We start from the raw sequence: 20,436 nt of genomic DNA on the forward strand, positions 1-20,436 counted from the left end.
CTCAGTTTCCTTATTTAAAAAAAAAAAAAAAATGGAAGTAACAACACTTAGCCTTGGGGACTGTGGTGAGGATTAAAGAAACAATGTATACGCCGCTTGTATCCCTTTAATTGTCCTTACCCTCCCTGTCCGTCCTTCCACCCACTTGAAGTCCACTGGCCAGCCTGCTGTCTTGCCTCCAGTGGAGCCTCCAATGGACTTCAGCCCCTCTTACCCACACCTGGAAAAGTCATTGGGGACTAATAATCCCCAGATTGAAACCAGTGACGTAAGCAGTGATTGATGATCCTAAGAGTGTAAATACCCCAGCTTCTTCCCTACCCCCACCTCGTTCCCTAGGATAATTTAGAGGTGAGTCATTGACCTCATACACCAGAGATTGTACCTAAAATTAGCACCCACTAGAGCAGCTGCTGTCTCCTACTTACTTCATCTATCTCTACCCACACCCCCCAAGCCAGTGTGCCTGCACCTTCCAAGTAAATCCCCTGCACTCAATCCTTCCATCAGGCTCTGTTTCAAGGGAGAAAACTAAGTGCCTCATGTAGTCCCTGTGGCAGTGGAGGCCTTCAATAATTGTGCACGATAATATACCAAGTAATAATTTGCTGTCCCATAAGAGACTCTTCATTCCCCGTTGCGAGATAGTACACACTCACCAGGTTCTGTTCTGCAGGTTGGAACTACTTTTAACGTGTAACACTGTCCCCTGCTGTCTTGGCTTTATGTGTGCAACAGCCACTAGCAGCGTAGCTTCTAGAACACACGTGGCTATTGATCATTTTGCTTAAAATGTGGCTTGTCCTAATTGATATGTGCTGTCACTTAGCGTGAAAAAAAAAAAGAATGTAAACTACGTCTTTAATCATTTTTTATTTCGAAATGATATTTGGGGTATGTTGATTTCAGCAAAATGTATTACCAAACTTGGCTCTGTGTCTTTCACTTTTTAATGTGATGACTGGAAAATCTTCACCACATGTATTTGGTACAGGGCAATTTGGTAAACACCCGTAGTTCTGTAATTAAGTGATGCATATTTAAATTTCTAGCAGGCGGTGCCATTGCAGAAAATCATCCAAATGACCACGATTGCCGGGCTTCCAGGGTCATTGGGGGCAGCATGTGATCTCCTTTCCTGTTTTATTCTAGGTTACATGTCGCCACACCCGTCTCCGCTGGGAGCCCCAGAGCACGTCTCCAGCCCGATGTCGGGAGGCGGCCCGACCCCTCCGCAGATGCCGCCGAGCCAGCCGGGGCCCCTCATCTCGGGCGATCCGCAGGCGATGAGCCAGCCCAACAGAGGTCCCTCGCCTTTTAGCCCCGTCCAACTGCATCAGCTGCGAGCGCAGATTTTAGCTTACAAAATGCTGGCCCGGGGCCAGCCGCTCCCCGAAACACTGCAGCTTGCAGTCCAGGGGAAGAGGACGTTGCCCGGCATGCAGCAGCAGCAGCCGCCCCCGCAGCCTCAGCCGCAGGCGCAGCAGCCGCAGCCGCAGGCCCTTGTTAACTACAACAGACCATCTGGTAGGTTAATGTGCAACCAAATGAGTAACGCGACGGTCCAGCTCGGCTAAGGAGGACTGCTAAGGGCGCAGAGGCGCTGGGCTGCTCTCAGCCCCGTTCTGGCTTAGCCTTTTGTTGTACCCTGGTGTGGCTTCCCTAGCTGGATCCCTGGGCCCCTGCCCCGCAGGGCTCCCCGGAAGGAAGCCGTGTCCCCCGCGATAGTGCATTCTCTTTGAAGAGGTTCAAGGTTGGTCCGGTGGGGAGCCCGGCCACCCCGTCCAGGTTACGAACCAAGCCCCTAGAGCGTTCCCGTGGCCAGGAGGCACCCCTAGACTCAGCTCTCCTTGAGCCACGCTGTGGGTGTTGATTTATTCCTCTCTGCCCCCTGGTGTGGTGAAGAGCATTTAGGGAGACCTCCACAGAGTTAACCTGCGGTAAAGTCATTATCAAGTAGGAAATCAGAAACAGTGGGAAATAGCAGTCGGGGTCAGGGAGGTCAGGGGCGTGGAGGGCCCCCCAGAGCTCAGGTTGCTGCCGGAGAGAGGACTGCGGCTTCCTGGCAGCCAGGAGAGGAGACCCCGGGTCTGCTACCAAAGCCTCACCATGCAGAAGCAGGCGGCTTACCCATTACTCAGAGGGACGCAGAGCCTTTTCTAGCCTGAGACTATAAGGTAGATTTTCCAGGTGGGATCTTTTTTTTTTTTTTAATTATTGGTATTGTTAATATTGTTGTAAGAGACACTGCATGATAGAGGCATCGATAAGATTTGTTCCTAATAAACAGAGTGACAGAATTCACGCGGCCTCTTTCTTCTATAGACCCTGGCATCAGATCCCAGGCTGTGATAGGACGTAACGGTGGAGATGAGCTGGTCCTTTGCATGGCCTTCTGACGGTCTGGCTGGACCCCGCCACTAGAATTCAGAGGTGCGGGGGGGCTGTGCGATGAGCTTCCGCGAACGTTGTTTCCTCTGGCAAGGTTTCTGTTAACCACCAGATAAACGAAGAGTTGATGGTTCTGTCCTAAGTAGAGTTTGGAATCCCGGGGTCTTTTCAACGTTGACACCCTGTCCTGTGACTGCTTCCCTCTCCCTGGGGCAAGCCAGGACGTGCCGATCACTGCCAATGATTCGTTTGGGACATTGGTACTTTGTCTAGCTTGGGGACTTAGGCAGTGGAGAGGAGTTCATATTAGTAGTATTATCTTTCGGTTACCGTCTGCCTTCTGGGTTTGCAAACGTTTCTTTTCTGGTGGGGGACGCGCCATGAGTTGGCCTACCGGAAGGATTAACTCACCTTGTTAATTGCGGATGTAGCCTTAGGAATGGGTGTTTAAGGAGCAAGAAAGGATCGCGTCCGCTCCAGACCTCTGTGTAGGGACCGTGGCGCTCTGGCAGGTGGAGGACCCTGTGGACTGAGGAAAGCCGGGCCGAAAATGGGAGTGTGGACATCCATTGCGTTTGGAGGGTTCAGAACAGTCTAACTCCAGCTCTTGGGAAGGCAGCCAGAGGGAAGGGAAAAGTACACACATGTCTCTGGGTGTGTAGCCTGTGCTTCCTAAGTACCCATGGGCCTGCCTTGTGCATTGTGCTCAGCTCGACGTTCTGCACGTGGGACGGGACGCGCATGCTAGGGGTGTGCCCCAGAGCCTGTGTCCTTACCCTCTGGCTCCTTCATCACAGAGGTGCTCATGCATGGCCAGGGAAAGAACGTGTCCTAAACCGGGAGCCAAAGACAGCAGCCGTTTTCCTCATGTGTGTCCCAAAAGGTAAAGGATCTCCGCTCCTTACCTAGAGGCTGTCCACTGGTTCTCCAGACACAAGGGCAGCGGAATTAGGACTCTGGAACATGCCACATTGCAGTAGTTTCCTCTAGAGGCTGAAGGGCAACCACCAGAGAGTTGGTAGTTGGAGGAGGGAGAAGCAAAGCCAGTACCTCCCAGGCGCTAGTGGTGTAGGACCGTGTCCTCTAGGCGTCCTTCGCTGTGCATCGAAACATGGCCTGGGGTGTCATCACAGACTTCCACGAGCATTGCTGCTTTTAATTTTTTTTTTAAGATTTTATCTGAGAGAGAGAGAGAGAGAGCGCACAAGCAGGGTGAAGGGCAGAGGGGGAAACAAACCCCCCTCTGAGCAGGGAGTCCGATATAAGACTCGATCCCAGGACCCAGGGATCATGACCTGAACTCAAGGCAGATGCTTAACCGACTGAGCCACCCAGGCGCCCCAGACATGGGTGTTTTTTAAAAGGACCCGTGCACAGCAGGAAAAGAGGCCAGAGTACCCTTTAAAGGAAGCTGAAGGATTCATTTCAGAAACCTTTTCACCCAAAGTTCGAATAAGGAGACCGAATAAAGTAGTAAAACTTAGGGGATCAAGTTTCCGTTGTCTGGACACTGTGCCTAACGGCCACTTCACGTCCCAGTAAGCACAATCCCGAGTGTGTTTTCTGGACCAGACGTTACCCATCTCTGATGCTTCATCTTTGCTCACCAGGCCTTTGTCGTCAGGAGGAACCCGTTGTGTTACTCAGTGCTCTGTCCCTTGTATTTCTGGCGGTCAGGCTTCATTAGGAAGGAAGGTATTTGGGCAGATAGTGTTTTATGCCAGAGTGGGCAAGGAGTCTGTGGACACAGCTGGAGGGAGCTCCCTCCTGCCAACAGAGCAGACCCATTCCTGCCACTGGGAAGGCAGCTACACCCCAAAGTGTTGCACAGCTTGTCCCCAATCCTCAGCTTTCAGAGTCAGATGACATTGTTACTTGACAGACTTTTCTGGGGGGTTGGCATTTAGGACAAGTCAAAATAAGGCAAAGCATATTTTATTTTTAGAGTTAATATTTTTTAATTTTTTATTACTTATCGCTGTCCCTCCTTAATTTAAAAAAAAAGTATTAATTGTGTATAAATACCTCTACTAATATATCAGGGAAAAAAATAAGTTTAAGGATGTCCATTTATCTGGCGGTATATTCCATGTTTCTTTTGTCCGGCTTTGGAGTGTTACTCGTGTTTGGGAGAATCTCTTTGGCTGGAGTGGACTGCTTCAAACCTGCTCCAGCGACGTGACTCACCCTAAGTGACCCACATCCTCAAAGGTTGTGACTGGAGAATTATGGGTTGACTGTAGGATTTGCACACTGAATAAATAATTCTTCTTAAATTTAAACAATTCTAAATCCTTACCTGCTGTGGGCTCTGTGCACATCTAAGCCATCATCTTGTTTTTTCACTTTGATTCATTTTTTTCTTCTATGCAGAATAAAGCTAAATTAAAAATAAGAACTGTATAATTTGGGTTTTTCAGGGTTTTTTTTTTTGTTTTTTTGTTGTTCTTTGTTTTTTGGGGGGGGGTTGGTGTGGGGTGGGGAGGATCTTATGGTAGAAAGTAAACGTTTCATTGCTAATTTTTCTCAGCACTTGTCTCTCCTATGTCCTGCCCCTCCCATCCCCACTCTTTTTGGGTACCTAAAATATCTAGGTACGTTCAATTTAAATACACTTCATTACATTTATTTTTCTCAACCCATAGAAACCACTTAAATCCTTATTTAAGGCACAGAATATTGAATGAGGATCCTAGTATGCTAGGAAGACAGTGTGAGCCCTGAATGCCCAGAAATTCTGTACATGTGAGACTCCGGTGTTTTAATAAGTTCGTTTCCCTGCTTCTTAAAATCAGGCAGAGGGATGCATCCGAGAAAGGTCCCCCCTGCCCACCTTAGCTGCACGGGGTCACTCTCAGGGGTGTCTGGACATACCTCTGCCTTGATTTCCAAGGTGAGGACTGAGGGGAAAACGGCCACATTTGGGAGCTCTGACAATTGAGCCTAAATTGTTTATGTTGGGAGGGGGGTGGATAGGAGATAAGCTAAGGAATGTAATTTGTCTTACGTGTGAAGATCCCGGGAAGCGGTCTGATCGTTTAGCAGACTTCGGGGGTCGGTAGCAGGGATGGCTTCTGTCAATAGAGAGCCTACCCAGCCAGGCACCTCGGCTCTAAGTGGCCTGAGGGACAAGCAAGAAACCCGAGGAACAGGCAGTTACATTCTGGGCATGTCCAGCTGCGGCAAGCTGTCCTCGCTTCCCTGGGCTCTGTAAGTAGGAGTTTTTATGTAATCTGTTGGGAGGGAGGAAAAAATAGCCCCACGCAGTAAATGAACTCTCAGTAAAAAAATAGCCCCACGCAGTAAATGAACTCGCAGTGTTTAGTAGGGAAAGGAATTTGCTTGTAAGTGGCTCTTGATAGGAGCTCGGCAGGAAGCAGGTGGCAAGCCGACTTATCTGAATGTTTGTGCCAAGTCGTCTTGAGCCACAGAAACATCCTGAAGTTTGCTGTAGGAGAGTGTACTCCCAGCACTGCCAGCCAGCACAGTACCAAGCTTCCCTAAAAGCCTTGCCTTCGCCATGGGGTCTCTCTATAAAGCTAAGTAACTGAATTAGACTTTCTAACCTTCGTGGCCTTGCTAGTATAAAAAATGACCAGAGTGGAGGCTTGGAGCACGTGGCTGCCCAATCTCATTGAGTCCTCACTCCCATCCTAGGGGGTGAGGTTACTACCCCATTCTAAGGATGGGGAGACTGAGCCTCACGGGGTTAAGTGGCTATCTGAGGCCCATTCACAGCAAGTTGTGGGACTTTTTGAATTGGGAGATTTGAATATGGAAGTTCATGTTTGGGTCTCTGTCTCTCTGCTTCTCCATTTTAAGGGTCGGTCAGCTGACTAAGAATGTCTTTGTCTTTAATGGATTCAGAAAGTCGAGCCATGTGCGTGTGTATTGGATTTTGTCTTGAGTCATAGGCTGAAAATGACTAGCACTGGAACTAGGGGTATCAGACATGGTGTGGATACCTTCCTTTGATGAAATGTGGCTTTAAAAATACAGACTTGACTATACCTCAAGGAGTCATCAGAGGTTTCTGCGTAGGTAATGACAGGCGAGAAAGCTAACGAAGAAAGTTCTGGAACCAGGTGGCAGGTGTAACACCAATGCCCTGTTCTGGCTTTGTTGATGAATTATCTGAACTTTGAAAGGAGGAAAATACTCGTAGAACCGAACACACAGTAATTATTACGATATTATCGTATCAGTAAGACCTGCATTTTCTTCGTTAAAGATGGTGGTGTTTTTAGGGGGCTCAGTGAGTGGGTTTTAGTATGCTTGTACTGAGTCTTGAAATATATTGAATTCTACCAGTTTCTTGACTTTATTAAGGAGATTTATAGAATCACAGAGAATCAACCTGTTAGAAATCTCTGTCTCCTCTCTTTTTGGCTGGATCACACCTAAAGTAAACCAGATGAAAAATCTGCCCTGTTTTAAAGACCTCTCTAGGGAAAACATATTCTAGAACATCCCTCCATAACTCATTCCAATGCTTAACAACCCTGAGATTTAATGTGTAGAAATCGGTTTCTTATATACGGATGAAAGAAACTTCTAAATATAAAATATTATGAAACGCGATGCATTATGTAAAAGACTTCCCATTCAGAAGAAAAAAAAATCAGTAAGTATTTAGCTGAAAAGAATCTCTTTATTACGACAGTACATCTACGATGCCTAAAATAGAAAATTTTTTAAAATATATTTTTTCTTCCCTCAAGAGTTTTTCACCCCCCACTGGACCCAGGGCTACCTCAGGATTATGTAGCTGCATGTGTTTTGGAAAGTTTATCTAATTTCACAAGGAAGGTGAAAAAAAGCACAACATTAGTACCATGCACACACACACACACACACACACACACACACACACACACACGTGTACAGTTTCCTAAGCAGTTTGTTCTAATTACTCACATTCCTCCTGTCAAAATGTTTCCTTATCCTCTCCTTGCATTGTCATTTAAGCCCATTTCTGAATAGTGTTTGCTGGAAATTGAATAAATGTTTCTAATTTTTCATAATGTACGTCTTTGTATGGTTAATTATTAAGGCACTCTGAAGTATACAGACTATTATTTTATTACCGTTTAATAGTTTTAACTTTTTTTCGAGAAGATATAGAAAATGCTTGGGAGAATGCCTCTCAGAGGTTTTAACAGCTTACTGAGGTTTTTTTTTTTTTTTTTTTTTTTCATTTCCTAATTCATCTGGTAGCATCACTAATCTTATTTATAATTTTGAAGTCAGTAAAAATTTAACTCTGAAGAGAGACAGAACACTTCTTATTTTCGGTCCATACCTAGCAATCAATTTGAACTCCTAAAGTTTAATGTGGAAAATTGCATTAAATTAACTTATTAGGTACCTTTTGATAAGCTTGATGATTGCATATCCCTTTATTCTGTTAGCATGAGAAAAAAAAATGCTCTCCTGAATCTTAATATTTGCTAGTTTTTATAGGTGGAATGAGTGGATTTGCTTATCCCCCCCACCCCGACCCACACACACACTGAATGTTTTCAGAAACATTTTCTTATATGTGGTTTAAAAAAAAAAAAAAAAAACACACAAACAAACCTTCAGTTCCTGAGATGCACTGATTAAGCCTGAAATGTGCCTTTTAGGTCATTAAGGGAAAACGTGTGCCCCTTTCGGTTCGCAGGGGTGGGCTGGCCGAGCTGCTGCCTGTATTTGGAAACCTGGGCTTAGGCTAAGGGTCTGTCTCAAGACCCACAAGGTGCAGTTTGCAGAATGTGATTTTAGGACCGCACCCAGACTGCATCGGACTGCCGCATGACTCCCTTACTTTCCTGAGCTCTTGAATGCACCTGTGATCCTTAAAAAAAATAAATAAATAAAAATAAAAAACCCCAACAACCCACCCCAGAGCAACATTAAACGCTGACCATGCATTCCTTTAATGGATGTACGACTCGCATCGTCTTTGGACCATTTCACCGGTGTTCATCAGTGAATTGCACGGTGCTCTGGGGATAGATGCCAGGCTCTTCTCATTGACCTTTTCCTCCCCCCCCAACCTCCCCCATTCCCCATCTCCTTTCCTCCTCCTCCCTTGTCCGGAGATGTTCAGTTGTCCCCCGAGGCGGGGGGCCGGCGGTCAGGCGGGGGGTGGCCGGAGGGCGCCAGCCCGCCCGAGCTGCCCATGTCGCTCTTGTCCCGCAGGCCCGGGGCCCGAGCTGAGCGGCCCGAGCACCCCGCAGAAGCTGCCGGTGCCCGCGCCCAGCGGCCGGCCCTCGCCCGCGCCCCCCGCCGCCACACAGACGCCCGCGGCCGCCGTGCCCGGGCCCTCCGTGCCGCAGCCGGCCCCGGGGCAGCCCTCGCCCGTCCTGCAGCTGCAGCAGAAGCAGAGCCGCATCAGCCCCATCCAGAAACCGCAAGGCCTGGACCCAGTGGAGATCCTGCAGGAGCGCGAGTACAGGTACCCGCACCCAGCCCCGGCCGGGGCGTCCTCGTGAGCATCGCGGAGCCCGGGGGAGGTGGGGGGTCGCCCTGCCCTGTGGGAGGAGGCCCAGGCCCGACCCCGAGTTTGTTTGCCACTGGGGTGATGGGAGTGGGCAGGGCTGTGATTTTCAGCCACGGAGTCAGAAAACGGTCATCACCCCCTGGTGACACGCCAGGCACCGTCATGGGCGCCAGGCAGACGAAGACGGAAGCCCAGCCCCGAGAGCTTGTGGATCCAAAAAGGGCGTCTTCTCACTCTTAGCCCAAGCAGGGCCTTGTTGTGGCGTGTCATTTTATCCTGCAAATGACTCCGAGCTGGCCGCGCCTTGCGTGTGCCCTGCCAGCCGGACCTCCAGGGGCATGACACACCTCATGCAAGGAGAGCTGCTGAGTGGGCTTCTTCATTGTAAGTGTGCATTTGTGGCTCTCCTGCTTGCTCCAGCCGTAGGGGTAAGCTGCCTTCGCGAGTCCGTATTTAAACTCTTATTCCAGAAATTTGATTCTCACCTGACTTGGCATATTCGTCCTCATCCGTAGTTGGCAACCCTTTTCTGTAAAAGGCCAGATGGTAAACATGTTACCCTTTGCAGGCCCACAGGAAGGTCCCTCAGCTCTGCCCTTACCGTGAGAGCCACCACAGACGATGATGCACTGGCCATGTTCCAATAAAACTTTATTTATAAAAACGGACTGTGGTCAAGCTGGAGCCAGTAGGCCCTTCATATAAATAAATGGTTAATGTTAACCGAAAAGAGAGTCCTTGAGTAAGGAGTCAAGATAAAACAAGGCTATGATCACGGTCTCTGGAGTTGGCCGGTCATGCGGGCTCTGTCACTTACCAGCTGTGTTACCTTGGTCAAGTAACATCTCTCTCTCTCTCTCCTTTTTTTTCTTTTTAAGATTTTAGTTATTTATTTACTTGAGAGAGAGAGAGGGAGAGAGCATATGTGAGTGGGGTGGAGGGGTAGAGGGAGAGGGAGAGAGAATCCCAAGCAGACTCCCCACTGAGTGTGGAGCCTGACATGGGGCTCAGCCCCGTGACCCTGAGATCATGACCTGAGCTGAAATCAAGAGTCAGCCCCTTAACCAACTGAGCCACCCAGGCACCCCAAGTGACATCTCTTCTCTGTGACTCAGTTTCCTTTTGTGTTAAAAGAGAGTGTTGCAGGACCTCTTGTAGGGGGAACATAAAACGATACAAAGACTTTCAGTACATATCAGCTATTACTGTTTCCTGATTATTATTTCAGTCAAAAGAAAACTAAAGTTTAGAAGTCCTAGGGAATGTTAGTAAATAACATCCAGGCTCCCTTGAAAGACATTATCTGGGTCTTTATTGAAAAACACATGACTTGTTATTAGATTAAAATATAACTTGCCAGCTTTGAGGGTGACTCTGAGGAAGAAATCACAGTAACTTGCCATTAAATGCGCTTAGCTTTTTGGATGAAGAGTAGAGCTCTTCTCTCATTCCTAATACTAATCCTCAATGAAGAGCTTTCATGTTGCTGTTGCCTGAGTTTTAGGTACCCCTAGAGAGTTAGATACCCAATCAGTCCGCTGGGATTGCAATGTTGCTATGCAGATCACTGTGTGGTACGAAGTCAAATGTTAGCCCTATATTCTCATTTGGGGCAGGAGAACTTTTTTATACACGGTCCTGTATGCTGTTACCAAGTTAAAAAAAAAAATTCAAAAGTATTTCTTTTAAAAGATTTATTTATTTAAGACAGCGTGCACACTGGCAAGCTGGGAAGGGGTTGCGGGAGCGGGAAACAGAGCCCCATGGGATGCGGTACTCGAACTCACGACCCTGAGCTCGTGACCTGAGCCAAAATCAAGAGTCGGCTGCCTAATTGACTGAGCCCCCCCATGTGGCCCCACAGGTATTTTTCAAAAAGACAGTAAATGGAATCAAGGAGGTATTGTTTAGTTACTCTAAAATCCTGAGTTCCTAAGAGCTAGCATTTTTTTTTTCCCTTCCTTGAATGTGCAAAGCTACAAGGACCATTGTCCGTCATGCAAACGATATTCAGAACAGACACTCTCTATACCTAGAAACACATCTGGACTTTTTTTTCCTTACTCAGCCTGTGTCGGGTGTGTATGTGTTTTACTGAGTCCTAAATTTTCTTTATTGTTTTTACCAGAACTTTAATTTGCAGGCCTTTCTAGTCATGAGCCCATTGTAGCCCCTTTTTCAGAAGTGATCTTAATGGAAGATGTCCCAAAGTATATAGGACTGAGTGGTACGTTGTAGCCTGTTCCAGGGTGGAAACGTTTTGGTCCTCTGGTCCCATGCCAATAAGAAAAAAAAAAAATACAGGTGTAAGTATCTTTTAAATGATAAGCCCTGCACAATATGGGGTAATGACTATTTGTCCTATTATTATCATTGCTTGATAAACGTCTCCTCTTCCGGAAAGCCACGTGGCTTCCGAAACCATCGCTCTGGCAACCCTGGGTCCGAAAACCTGGGGCCTTTGGACTTGAACTTTCCTGAGGCCATCTTGAGAAGAGGTATAGGTTTCCACTGGCAGGCTTGCAGCGTATCTTTTATCTTCCTCGGTCAGAGGGGCGAGAGCTGACTTCTCTGTATGGAGATGAATTGTTCAGTAGCAGAAATTAATTACATTTCTCCTTTAGAAAGGATTTGATCAAGTGCTGTGGGCTCTTGTGAGAGCGGAGGAACTCTCGCCCCTTGTTGAGAGAGCGGCTCACTCATCTTTAGCACCAGTAACTGGGGGGGTCTGATGTTTTTTCATCTTCTGATTGACTATGTGAGCAAGGTCTAAGGGAAAAAAAAAACCCTCTTCTATAATTTTATGAACTTGGTTGGAGCAAAAATCATCTGTCAGAAATTCTAACAGATATTCATGTCTTTGACCGTTGTAATATCACTTACCTCATCTACGAAAATTGAAGGGAACTTGTCAGAATCTCAGATTTCTTTCGAACTTTTAAGTCATTTGGCTGTTTCTCTTGTTCATCATAAAATCAGAATCTTGACAAATTGACCTTCTTCACGCGGCAAGAGCATAAATAAGTTTCTTGCCTGTGCACACTTTGCCTCAGATCCGTACAAGCTCTGCCATTAAAACATTTTGTTCCCATTTAAATTGGATCCTTTTCTTCTTGACCATCTTTCTCTTAATGATGGAACGGACTGCCTTTTCCTGTAGTAAGTGTCGGAGAGATATTTCCAGTGCCTTTTTTTTTTTTTTTTTCTCTGTCTTTCTGGCACACTTTCCTTGCCCTGTCAGTATACCTGACTTCTGTTCTTCCACTCCGAGCTAGACATTTGGGCCAAAGGGCTCGGGGATGTCACATTAGGATGCAGACGAGTTCCACAGATGTTTGCATGCAAGGTGCACTTGTCATTCCAAGGAGTTATCCGAGAAGAGCCTGGTCGCATCAGGCCAGGCCTCTCCGGGATCACCTCTGGATTTAGTGCAGACACAGTGGCGCACCTTGCTTCAGGAGGCGAGCCTCGTCTGCTTAGCCTGCCTTCCGTCCTTCCTCAGCTCCCCAGTGCAGCCCTGCAATTCCTTCCCGAAAATTACCAAGGGCCGTTTTATCAGCAGAGTTACAAAAAGTCAGTCTCCCTCTCCCTCTCCCTCTCTCTCTCTCTCTCTCTCTCTTTTTTTTTTAAAGTGTCACTCAGCTTCTTGAAGGAACAAAATGTACCAGTGTTATTTTCTGTTCAAATAACTCTCCTACAGGAATCATAAACTTCTCCTCTGGACCTGAGCAAATATTCTGTTACCTCTAATGGAACTCTTTTTCTTGCCGGAACAGTAACCCCTCTTGATTTACTGTTCAATCTGTATGAAAAACCTGAGTGACCTAATTCTGCTTCAATTTTCTGTGCTCGTGAGGACACTAAATGAGTCTCCTGCAGTTAGCAGTATTGCTTGTGTTGTTGTTTCTGGAAGTTTAGAATCTCGAATCTCTTTATCGGACTACCTGCTGGATCCCATTGATGGGGAGATGAAATTGTCTGGAGAGGAGCATTATTTAAAATGAAGATTTCTATTAACAATGACAACAACCACCGCAAGGAGAGAAAATTTCCTACATTAAAGGAGCCCCTCGTATACCCGTTCCCCACCCAACCCGTGCTGAACCGAACGCATGTCATTTTACTCTGGAATCTCCCTTTCCTATTGTGCAGTTTAAATGTTCCCACTTTGCACTTCTTGCCTCCCTTTCATAAAAGAAAGATTCTTTTGTGCTGGGGAAGCTGAGATTCACTGACAAATCACTAGGCCCTTTGGAGAAGCAGATGTTTCAGGAAGAAGTCCCCCCCCACCGACCCCGCACCAGCTCCCACCTACTCCGACTCCCCACCTCCCTCCATCCCATCCTGGTCCCTGTGACTTAATCTTTGTGCTCTCAGCCCCGTTGTCCTAAGATTATTTGTTTAGTCCTATTTCCACAGACCTTTGGAAGATTAAGGAAAAGCAGCTATGCCTCTAATTTCGCACCTGACCCTCTTTGTCAAAGAGAGGAAACCAGAGCACCAAGGATGGTTGGAGTTCTGGGATATTCAGATGAAAAAGGTCTACAGTCAGTCTAGAACCAGGGAAGGAGCCTGATGAAATCATTGGCTCTCATCACTAATTTTCCTATAGGATGGCCTTCGTTCTGCATGAATAAAGTTGTTCTCTTCAGGGTTTTTTTTTTTTCCCCCATTTAAATTACATATTTGGGGGCACCTGGGTGGCTCAGTGGGTTAAAGCCTCTGCCTTCGGCTCAGGTCATGATCTCAGGGTCCTGGGATCGAGCCCCGCATCAGGCTCTCTGCTCAGCAGGGAGCCTGCTTCTCCCTCTCTCTCTGCCTGCCTCTCTGCCTACTTGTGATCTCTGTCTGTCAAATAAATAAATAAATAAAATCTTTAAAAAATAATAAAAATAATAAATTACATTTTTTTAAAAAAAGTAATAGGTTTTTCTGTCAAACTTGTAGTTAAGATGCATCATCTTTGGCTATAGTTGGAGATTTGGGGCTACATCACTATTTAAAAAATTGAATTGGACAAATGAAATGGACCTTTGTTCCTACAGTGAAAAATGAAAAAAAAAATTTTTAAAAACATGATAATGATCCCATGAGTATCAATAGGAATGTGAAAGAATGTCGGGTAAGTCTGAACAATTTGATGAAAAGAGGAAAATGGTGGAAGTTGATTATTTTTTATTTTATTTACTTATTTTTTTTATGTCAAAACTGATGGAAGTTTACTGTTGTTTGCACTCGCAGATGTTTAGTCTGTTGCAAAGAGGAGAGAGGCGCCACTTACAGGTGTGATCGCTTGTGTTGGCACGTGCGGCTGAAACAGCGGGATAACAGCAACAGTACTACTAATAGCACATTATGACGATGAATCAGTCAGGAAATCAGAATTAATAATGTGTGTGTACCAAATAAGATAGGAATCTGTCATAATATTGTTTGCAGTGAAGTCAGTGAAAAAAAATGATGTGTTTCTCTTACTATCATTTTTGAAGTTTTGAAAAAAATCCCATTTCCTTTTCTACCAGAGAAAACAGCTATTAGTTTTTTGTTTTTGTTTTTTAAAGTATTCGTTGTGATATTTGGGCTAATTGAAGTATTATGATATTTTGTGACATCTAGGTCAGACAAGATTTTACTTTCTCGTGTTAACACACAGCATCTTAAAAGCTGACAAAACCGTGATACAGATTTGTGTTTAGTTATTTTACTTTTTTTTTAAGGTTTTATTTTTTAAGTAATCTCTACACCCAAGGGGCTTGAACTTACAACCCTGAGACCAAGCGTCACAGCCTCCACTGACTGAGCCAGCCAGGCACCCCGCTGTAAAAATACGAATTTTTACAAAAATCTTTAATTATCAGCTTTTATAGTTGAAGGTCCCGCCGCTGCAGTTAGGAAGTGGATATTCGTTATCTAGGGTGTCACTGCGGGGAGTCAGGTAAATGAGGACTCCTGTCTGGGCTCCCTCCTTCACTGTGCAGTCTGCCTGTTGCTTGCTATCTCCAGACCTGGATTTTCTCATCGGGAAGATGGGACCATTACAACATTTACCTTGTAGGGGTGTGTGTGTGCGTGCGTGTGTGCGTGCGTGTGACCGAGATAGAGACAGAAGGAGAGAGGGAGGGAGGGAGAATTAAAATTGTGCATTAGCTACACCGTAGTGTACTTAGTGTTAACTTAGTTTAACTTACTGCCTTTTGCTGCTCTCCATGAAATCTATTCCAAGACGCTCCTGCCCCACGTTTGGAGGGAAGTAGTTCTAAAAATAGATTTAAATGGCATGTAATTATTTGTCAGGACAGGATCCAGGCGAACCTGAAGCCAGTGTATATGGGTAACAGTAAAAGTATCCCAACTGAGTGAAGAAAGTGGGATGTCTTTTCTCTTTTTTTCTGTCTTTATTATGAAGAAGGACCTGCAGTTATAGTTTCGAGGATGTCTGAGATGAGAATCCTGCAGCAATCCTTCTCTAGAAGTTCATAGTTTTTATTTTTTATTTTTTTAAGGTTTTATTTATTTATTTGGCAGAGAAAACGAGCGAGAGAGAGCACAAACGGGGAGCAGGAGAGGGAGAAGCAGGCTCCCCGCTGAGCAGGGAGCCCCATGCAGGGCTTGATCCCAGGACCCTGAGATCATAACCCGAGCCCAAGGCAGATGCTTAGCCGACTGAGCCACCTAGGCCCCCCAGAAATTCACAGTTTTTAAACACTGTTACTTTACCATCCTCTGCTGCCCCAACCCTGATTTTTAAAAATGCCTAATTTGCCTCTTCTTTTTTCAGACAAGCCCGGCTCACAGAGGAAGTGGTTGTGGTTGGCAGGGCTCTCTCTGAATGTTTTGGGTTGGCTGATTTCTGTGGCCTCAGCAGCCCCTAAAAGGGCTCTTGTTCACTCAGCTTAAACGGCTGTTGTCATCAGCGTCTTGGCAAGGAGGGCAAATGGCCCGGTTGCCTGGGACAGGCCTAGATCTTAGGAAGAGATCTCAGGATCTGCGCTCTGACCAGCGGGGCGTTCGGGAGCCAATCCCGCCGTCCTGTTTCTCGATTTCTCTCTGTTCAGGGCGAGCTGTGACACTTGACTTCCCTCCTTGGTGTATCACGGGCCCTTCTTGTGGGTGTTAGAGAGAGCTTAATGAAGAAGGTCAGAGTGTCCCGTAACACGTAGCCCCTGTCTGTATTCATGCGAAGGTAGCTCTTCTCTGTTTAACAGAAACTCTAGTTGGGTGTCAGAAATCGGCCGGCCGGCAACATCTGAAATGTGTCTTGCCAGGAACTTAGACCCACTGAGGGTTCTTGCTTATCATTAAGGCTAAGTCGTAATGTGTATTTCCACCTCCCCCTTCCCTCATGTCATTGTCTCCTCTAGGCTCCAGGCTCGCATAGCTCATAGGATACAAGAACTGGAAAATCTGCCTGGCTCTTTGCCACCAGATTTACGAACCAAAGCAACGGTGGAACTGAAAGCACTTCGGTTACTCAATTTTCAGCGTCAGGTAATGCCTTTTCCCCAGCGAATCTGAGACTTTGGAAAGAGATGTACGTCTGTTCAATATTGTTATAAGGATAGAAACTTAGTAAAACAGCATATCTTTTAGACTGGCTGCATAGAGCTCAAAGTAATGAAGACTGATTTGTTTCTTCTTCTTTTTTTTTTTTTTTTTTGTGCTTCTGTATATCAGAGACACCCCCCCCCCAATATTATGGTTTCCAAAGTCAGAGTAATGGCATTTTGTTACTGTGAATGAAACCTCGAGAACGAATGGGATAGCTTCCCAACAAAAGCATGGGAGAGCAGGACCAGACCCTCTTTTGTAAACATGAATGTAAAATCTGAGCCGTGATGATGAAAATCATTTTAACAAATATGATAGCCACTCTGCGAAATGAGTAACTCATCATTTACAGAAACATGTAAAACCGTTTAACCCCATCAGACCCGCACGTGGTGACTGATCGTGGTTCTTCCTGTGGTTCTTAGTGGTCGCTGGTGAATCAGAGCTGGCGCCGTGAGCTGTTTTATCATCTCAGTTACTAGAGAAATGAAGGAGAGCAAACTGTTACATCGATGAGTTTTGCTTTGTGGACCCAACAGGTGCAGGTCACCCGATCCGCACACTGCCTCATTTAAGCCAAAGGGGAAAAGGGACATGTGCTCCTCAGGCGGGTGGGTTGGGTTGGTGAAAGTCTCGGGGCGTGCAAAATGAATTATTAATGAATGAAAGTAGTTTGGAAGTATAGAATTGCATGACTTGGTCTGTTGCAGGAAGTGACTGAAATCGCAAAGCTACCCCACTTGCTACTGTCCCATGAACCCGGGAGTGCATTTGCCCTCTTGGTTATAATGTCCGTGGCGGTGGGGTGCTAGCTGGCCATAGTTCCATGGGAGCAGATTTCAGCTGGAAGTCGAAAAGAAAGAAAATTAAAAGCTCTGAGTCCTACTCATTTCCTTTCTTATAGGTGATGTCCTACAACACATTGATAAAGTGCTTGATCCAGTATTGTTAAATGATTAATAACCAAGCATATTTTCACAAGTGAGATTATAGTCCGATTCGCTTCACTATGCCGGACTCTTATTGGTCTCTGATTTTTTGCTTGATGTTGTAGAAAAATCCACGATCTATGAAGCTTCCCAGTGAACTAACTGTAATCGATGCTGAGTTGAGGTTCAGTTGAATTATTATTTTAATGTATATGCCTAACCCCATCCCCGGCTGCCACCACATAACATACAACGTGGATAGGACATCATATTGATGATAATCTAGGGGCGCCTGGGTGGCTCAGTCGTTAAGCGTCTGTCTGCCTTCGGCTCAGGTCATGATCCCAGGGTCCTGGGATGGAGCCTTGCATCGGGCTCCCTGCTTCTCCCTCTCCCACTCCTCCTGCTTGTGTTCCCTCTCTTGCTGTGTCTCTCTCTGTGTCAAATAAATAAATAAAATCTTAAAAAAAAAAAAGACATCATATTAATGATAATCTAAAGGAACTCCATGATAAAGTGTGAAATGTAAATATCTCCAAGGATATGATTATTGGGAGTGGGGGGAAGTCAGCGCCCGTGCGTCCCATCTTCCGTACGAGCATGAACATTGAACCAATACTGGGTGAGTGCCTGCCGCTCCTGTACGCGAACAGGAAGTCATTTCTCCACTCTTTTTTTAACAGAGCAGCATTAAAGTTAATCTTTAGACACAAAGAGAATGTTACTGTGGCACTTAAAATGAAGTCAAATATTTCAGAAGATCATTAGCTAATTAATACCATTAGAATAATTAAGCAGAATGAATTAATTTATTTAAAACCCAAGTCAGCGTCTGGTTTTTTTGTAGTGTTAACAGTGCTGTAAGTGTGTGTGTGTGTGTGTGTGTGTGTGTGTGTGTGTTTCCCCTGATCTGAATATCTTGGAAAGAAAACTTATGCTATCTTTGAAAATACCCCATAGATTTCGCATGGTGTAGTCCCTTCATTTACAAAAAGGCCACCTGGGGTGCTGAACCTTCTAGAGTCCGCCGTGTGCCTCCACTAACCAGGAGCTGGAGCAGCGCAGGGCCCGGAAGCCGGGCCTTGCATCTGGGGACAGGCTCTCCAACCGCTCTCCCCCACCCCCCGCCCCTTGACAGCTGAGACAGGAGGTGGTGGCCTGCATGCGACGGGACACGACCCTGGAGACAGCCCTTAACTCCAAAGCCTACAAGCGGAGCAAGCGCCAGACCCTGCGAGAGGCCCGCATGACGGAGAAGCTGGAGAAGCAGCAGAAGATTGAACAGGAGAGGAAACGCCGGCAAAAGCACCAGGTACGGGGGGGCTGGACCCTGCACCCCCACGGTGGCAGAGACACCCTGACCGAACCCTCTGGCGGCGGAGGCAGGAGGACTGGAGAACAGACCATGGGGGTGGGTGGGTGGCCTGTCTGCGGCCCCCTGTGGCTGGGAGGAGGTGGAGGGCCCTGCCTTCTGGATACGAGGCAGGCGTCGTCCTCACCATCCCGCCTGCGGCTGCCTGCTAAATGGGCACAGGCCGGTTGCCAGAGGGCAAAGGCTCCCGGAGTGGGAACTTGGAAAAGGAAAGAAGAGAGCAAGTGGTTATTTTTATAGCAAATATAAATACAGTCTCCTGGGCTTTTCCAGGGCCCATCTGGAGGTCTCCTAGGGGCAGATATTTTAAAACATCCCTTTTCTAGGCATTTGGAAGACGTTTGATGGCGGATCTGATTTTGCGATGCAATCCCATACATTGTGCTTGTTTTCCTGGGCTTAATTTAGTGCCCGGCTTCGTTTCGTTTTGAAAAATGTTAACGTTCATGGGTACACGTTTCCTCTCCTGTCTTTAAAAAACTGCTCCAAATCCTCTGCGGTGAGTTCAGCTGCCCCTTCACCGTATTTCAAGTCACAGTCCTAAGACATCTGAGTTAGAGCAGAAGGAGGCATAGCTTTAGGACCTGCTCTCCCTGGAAGTGGCCACCTCCCTCGGGTTGATGGGAGGGTGGTTTGCTTTCAGTCTTATCCTTGCCCAGTTTGCAGGCTTCTGTCAGTGCCTGATCTAGCAGTTTTCACGAGGCCCTATCCTTGAGGTCCTAGAGGCTTCCCTTACAAGCTGGCGCCTCCTCCCAGAGGCTGCTTTTCCCACTAGCCCCAAATCGCGCAGCTCAGCTACCAAGAGACATCCCAGGGCACCTGCCCCACAGAAGATTCTAGTCTTCCGCTGTTGTGAAAGACGCCCTGAGCGTTTTCTTGGGCTCCACGGAAACCTCAGATGACATTGGGAAGTAGGCTTTAAGGATCGTTTTCTCTCCTCCGTTCGGGTCCTATAGGAATACCTCAACAGCATTCTGCAGCATGCAAAAGATTTTAAGGAGTACCACCGGTCTGTGGCCGGGAAGATCCAGAAGCTGTCCAAAGCAGTGGCAACTTGGCACGCCAACACGGAAAGAGAGCAGAAAAAAGAGACGGAACGGATCGAAAAGGAGAGAATGCGGAGACTGATGGTAAGGGGCTCGCCTGCGGGGACCATGGGCGGTGGGGTTCCCATGTGCACCTGTATTGAGAATGTAAATACACCATCTCAAAGGTGGGTTAAAGCAGCTTGTCAAATATATGAGCAGGCCCCTTTGAACTTCGTACGGGTGGAGTAAAAACATCTCCTTCCCGGACAACGCATGCCGCAAACCCAGGGCCACAGCTGACGAGTATGTAATATTTCCGTGTCCTGGGGTAGCCTTGCTGTGTAGAATATAGCGTCTCCCATCGAGGCAGGCACCGCAGTTTGCAGGGCATTTAACAACTAGGTCTGGAAGGACTAATATGATTGTTATTAAAATAGTGCCTCTTTGAGACTAAGGACACAAGTTGTTTTGAGCAAAGGTGTCATTAACTTGTGTCTTAGACTCCAAGAAGGTCCGTTTCTTGAAGCCCCTAGTGCTTAACCCTTTTTTTTTTTAATGGTAGAAATTTCTCCCTTCTAGTGTAAAAAGTGATTTTTAAGTTAATTTTGAAATGTTACTTTTTTGGTTATGGCTGTGTTATTGTCAGATGGTCTTCATGGATCATTTCCTTTGTGATGTTGT

The 20,436-nt window shown here is 46.5% G+C and overlaps 1 protein-coding gene across 9 annotated transcripts in view; it reads left to right on the plus strand.

Moving 5' to 3' along the window:
* The window catches only part of SMARCA2 (SWI/SNF related, matrix associated, actin dependent regulator of chromatin, subfamily a, member 2), a 179,600-nt gene that overhangs the window by 22,054 nt on the left and 137,110 nt on the right, over positions 1 to 20,436 (plus strand). For all 9 annotated transcript variants that reach the window (XM_046023940.1, XM_046023944.1, XM_046023941.1 and 6 more), the window contains 5 exons: positions 1,153 to 1,527; positions 8,578 to 8,833; positions 16,240 to 16,366; positions 18,494 to 18,667; positions 19,684 to 19,857. In XM_046023940.1, coding sequence (XP_045879896.1) covers positions 1,153 to 1,527; positions 8,578 to 8,833; positions 16,240 to 16,366; positions 18,494 to 18,667; positions 19,684 to 19,857 — 1,106 coding nt within the window. The remainder of the gene's footprint in view (positions 1 to 1,152; positions 1,528 to 8,577; positions 8,834 to 16,239; positions 16,367 to 18,493; positions 18,668 to 19,683; positions 19,858 to 20,436) is intronic.

The sequence above is a fragment of the Meles meles genome, chromosome 11 (assembly GCF_922984935.1).
Source record: "Meles meles chromosome 11, mMelMel3.1 paternal haplotype, whole genome shotgun sequence".
Taxonomy (NCBI): Eukaryota; Metazoa; Chordata; class Mammalia; order Carnivora; family Mustelidae; genus Meles; species Meles meles.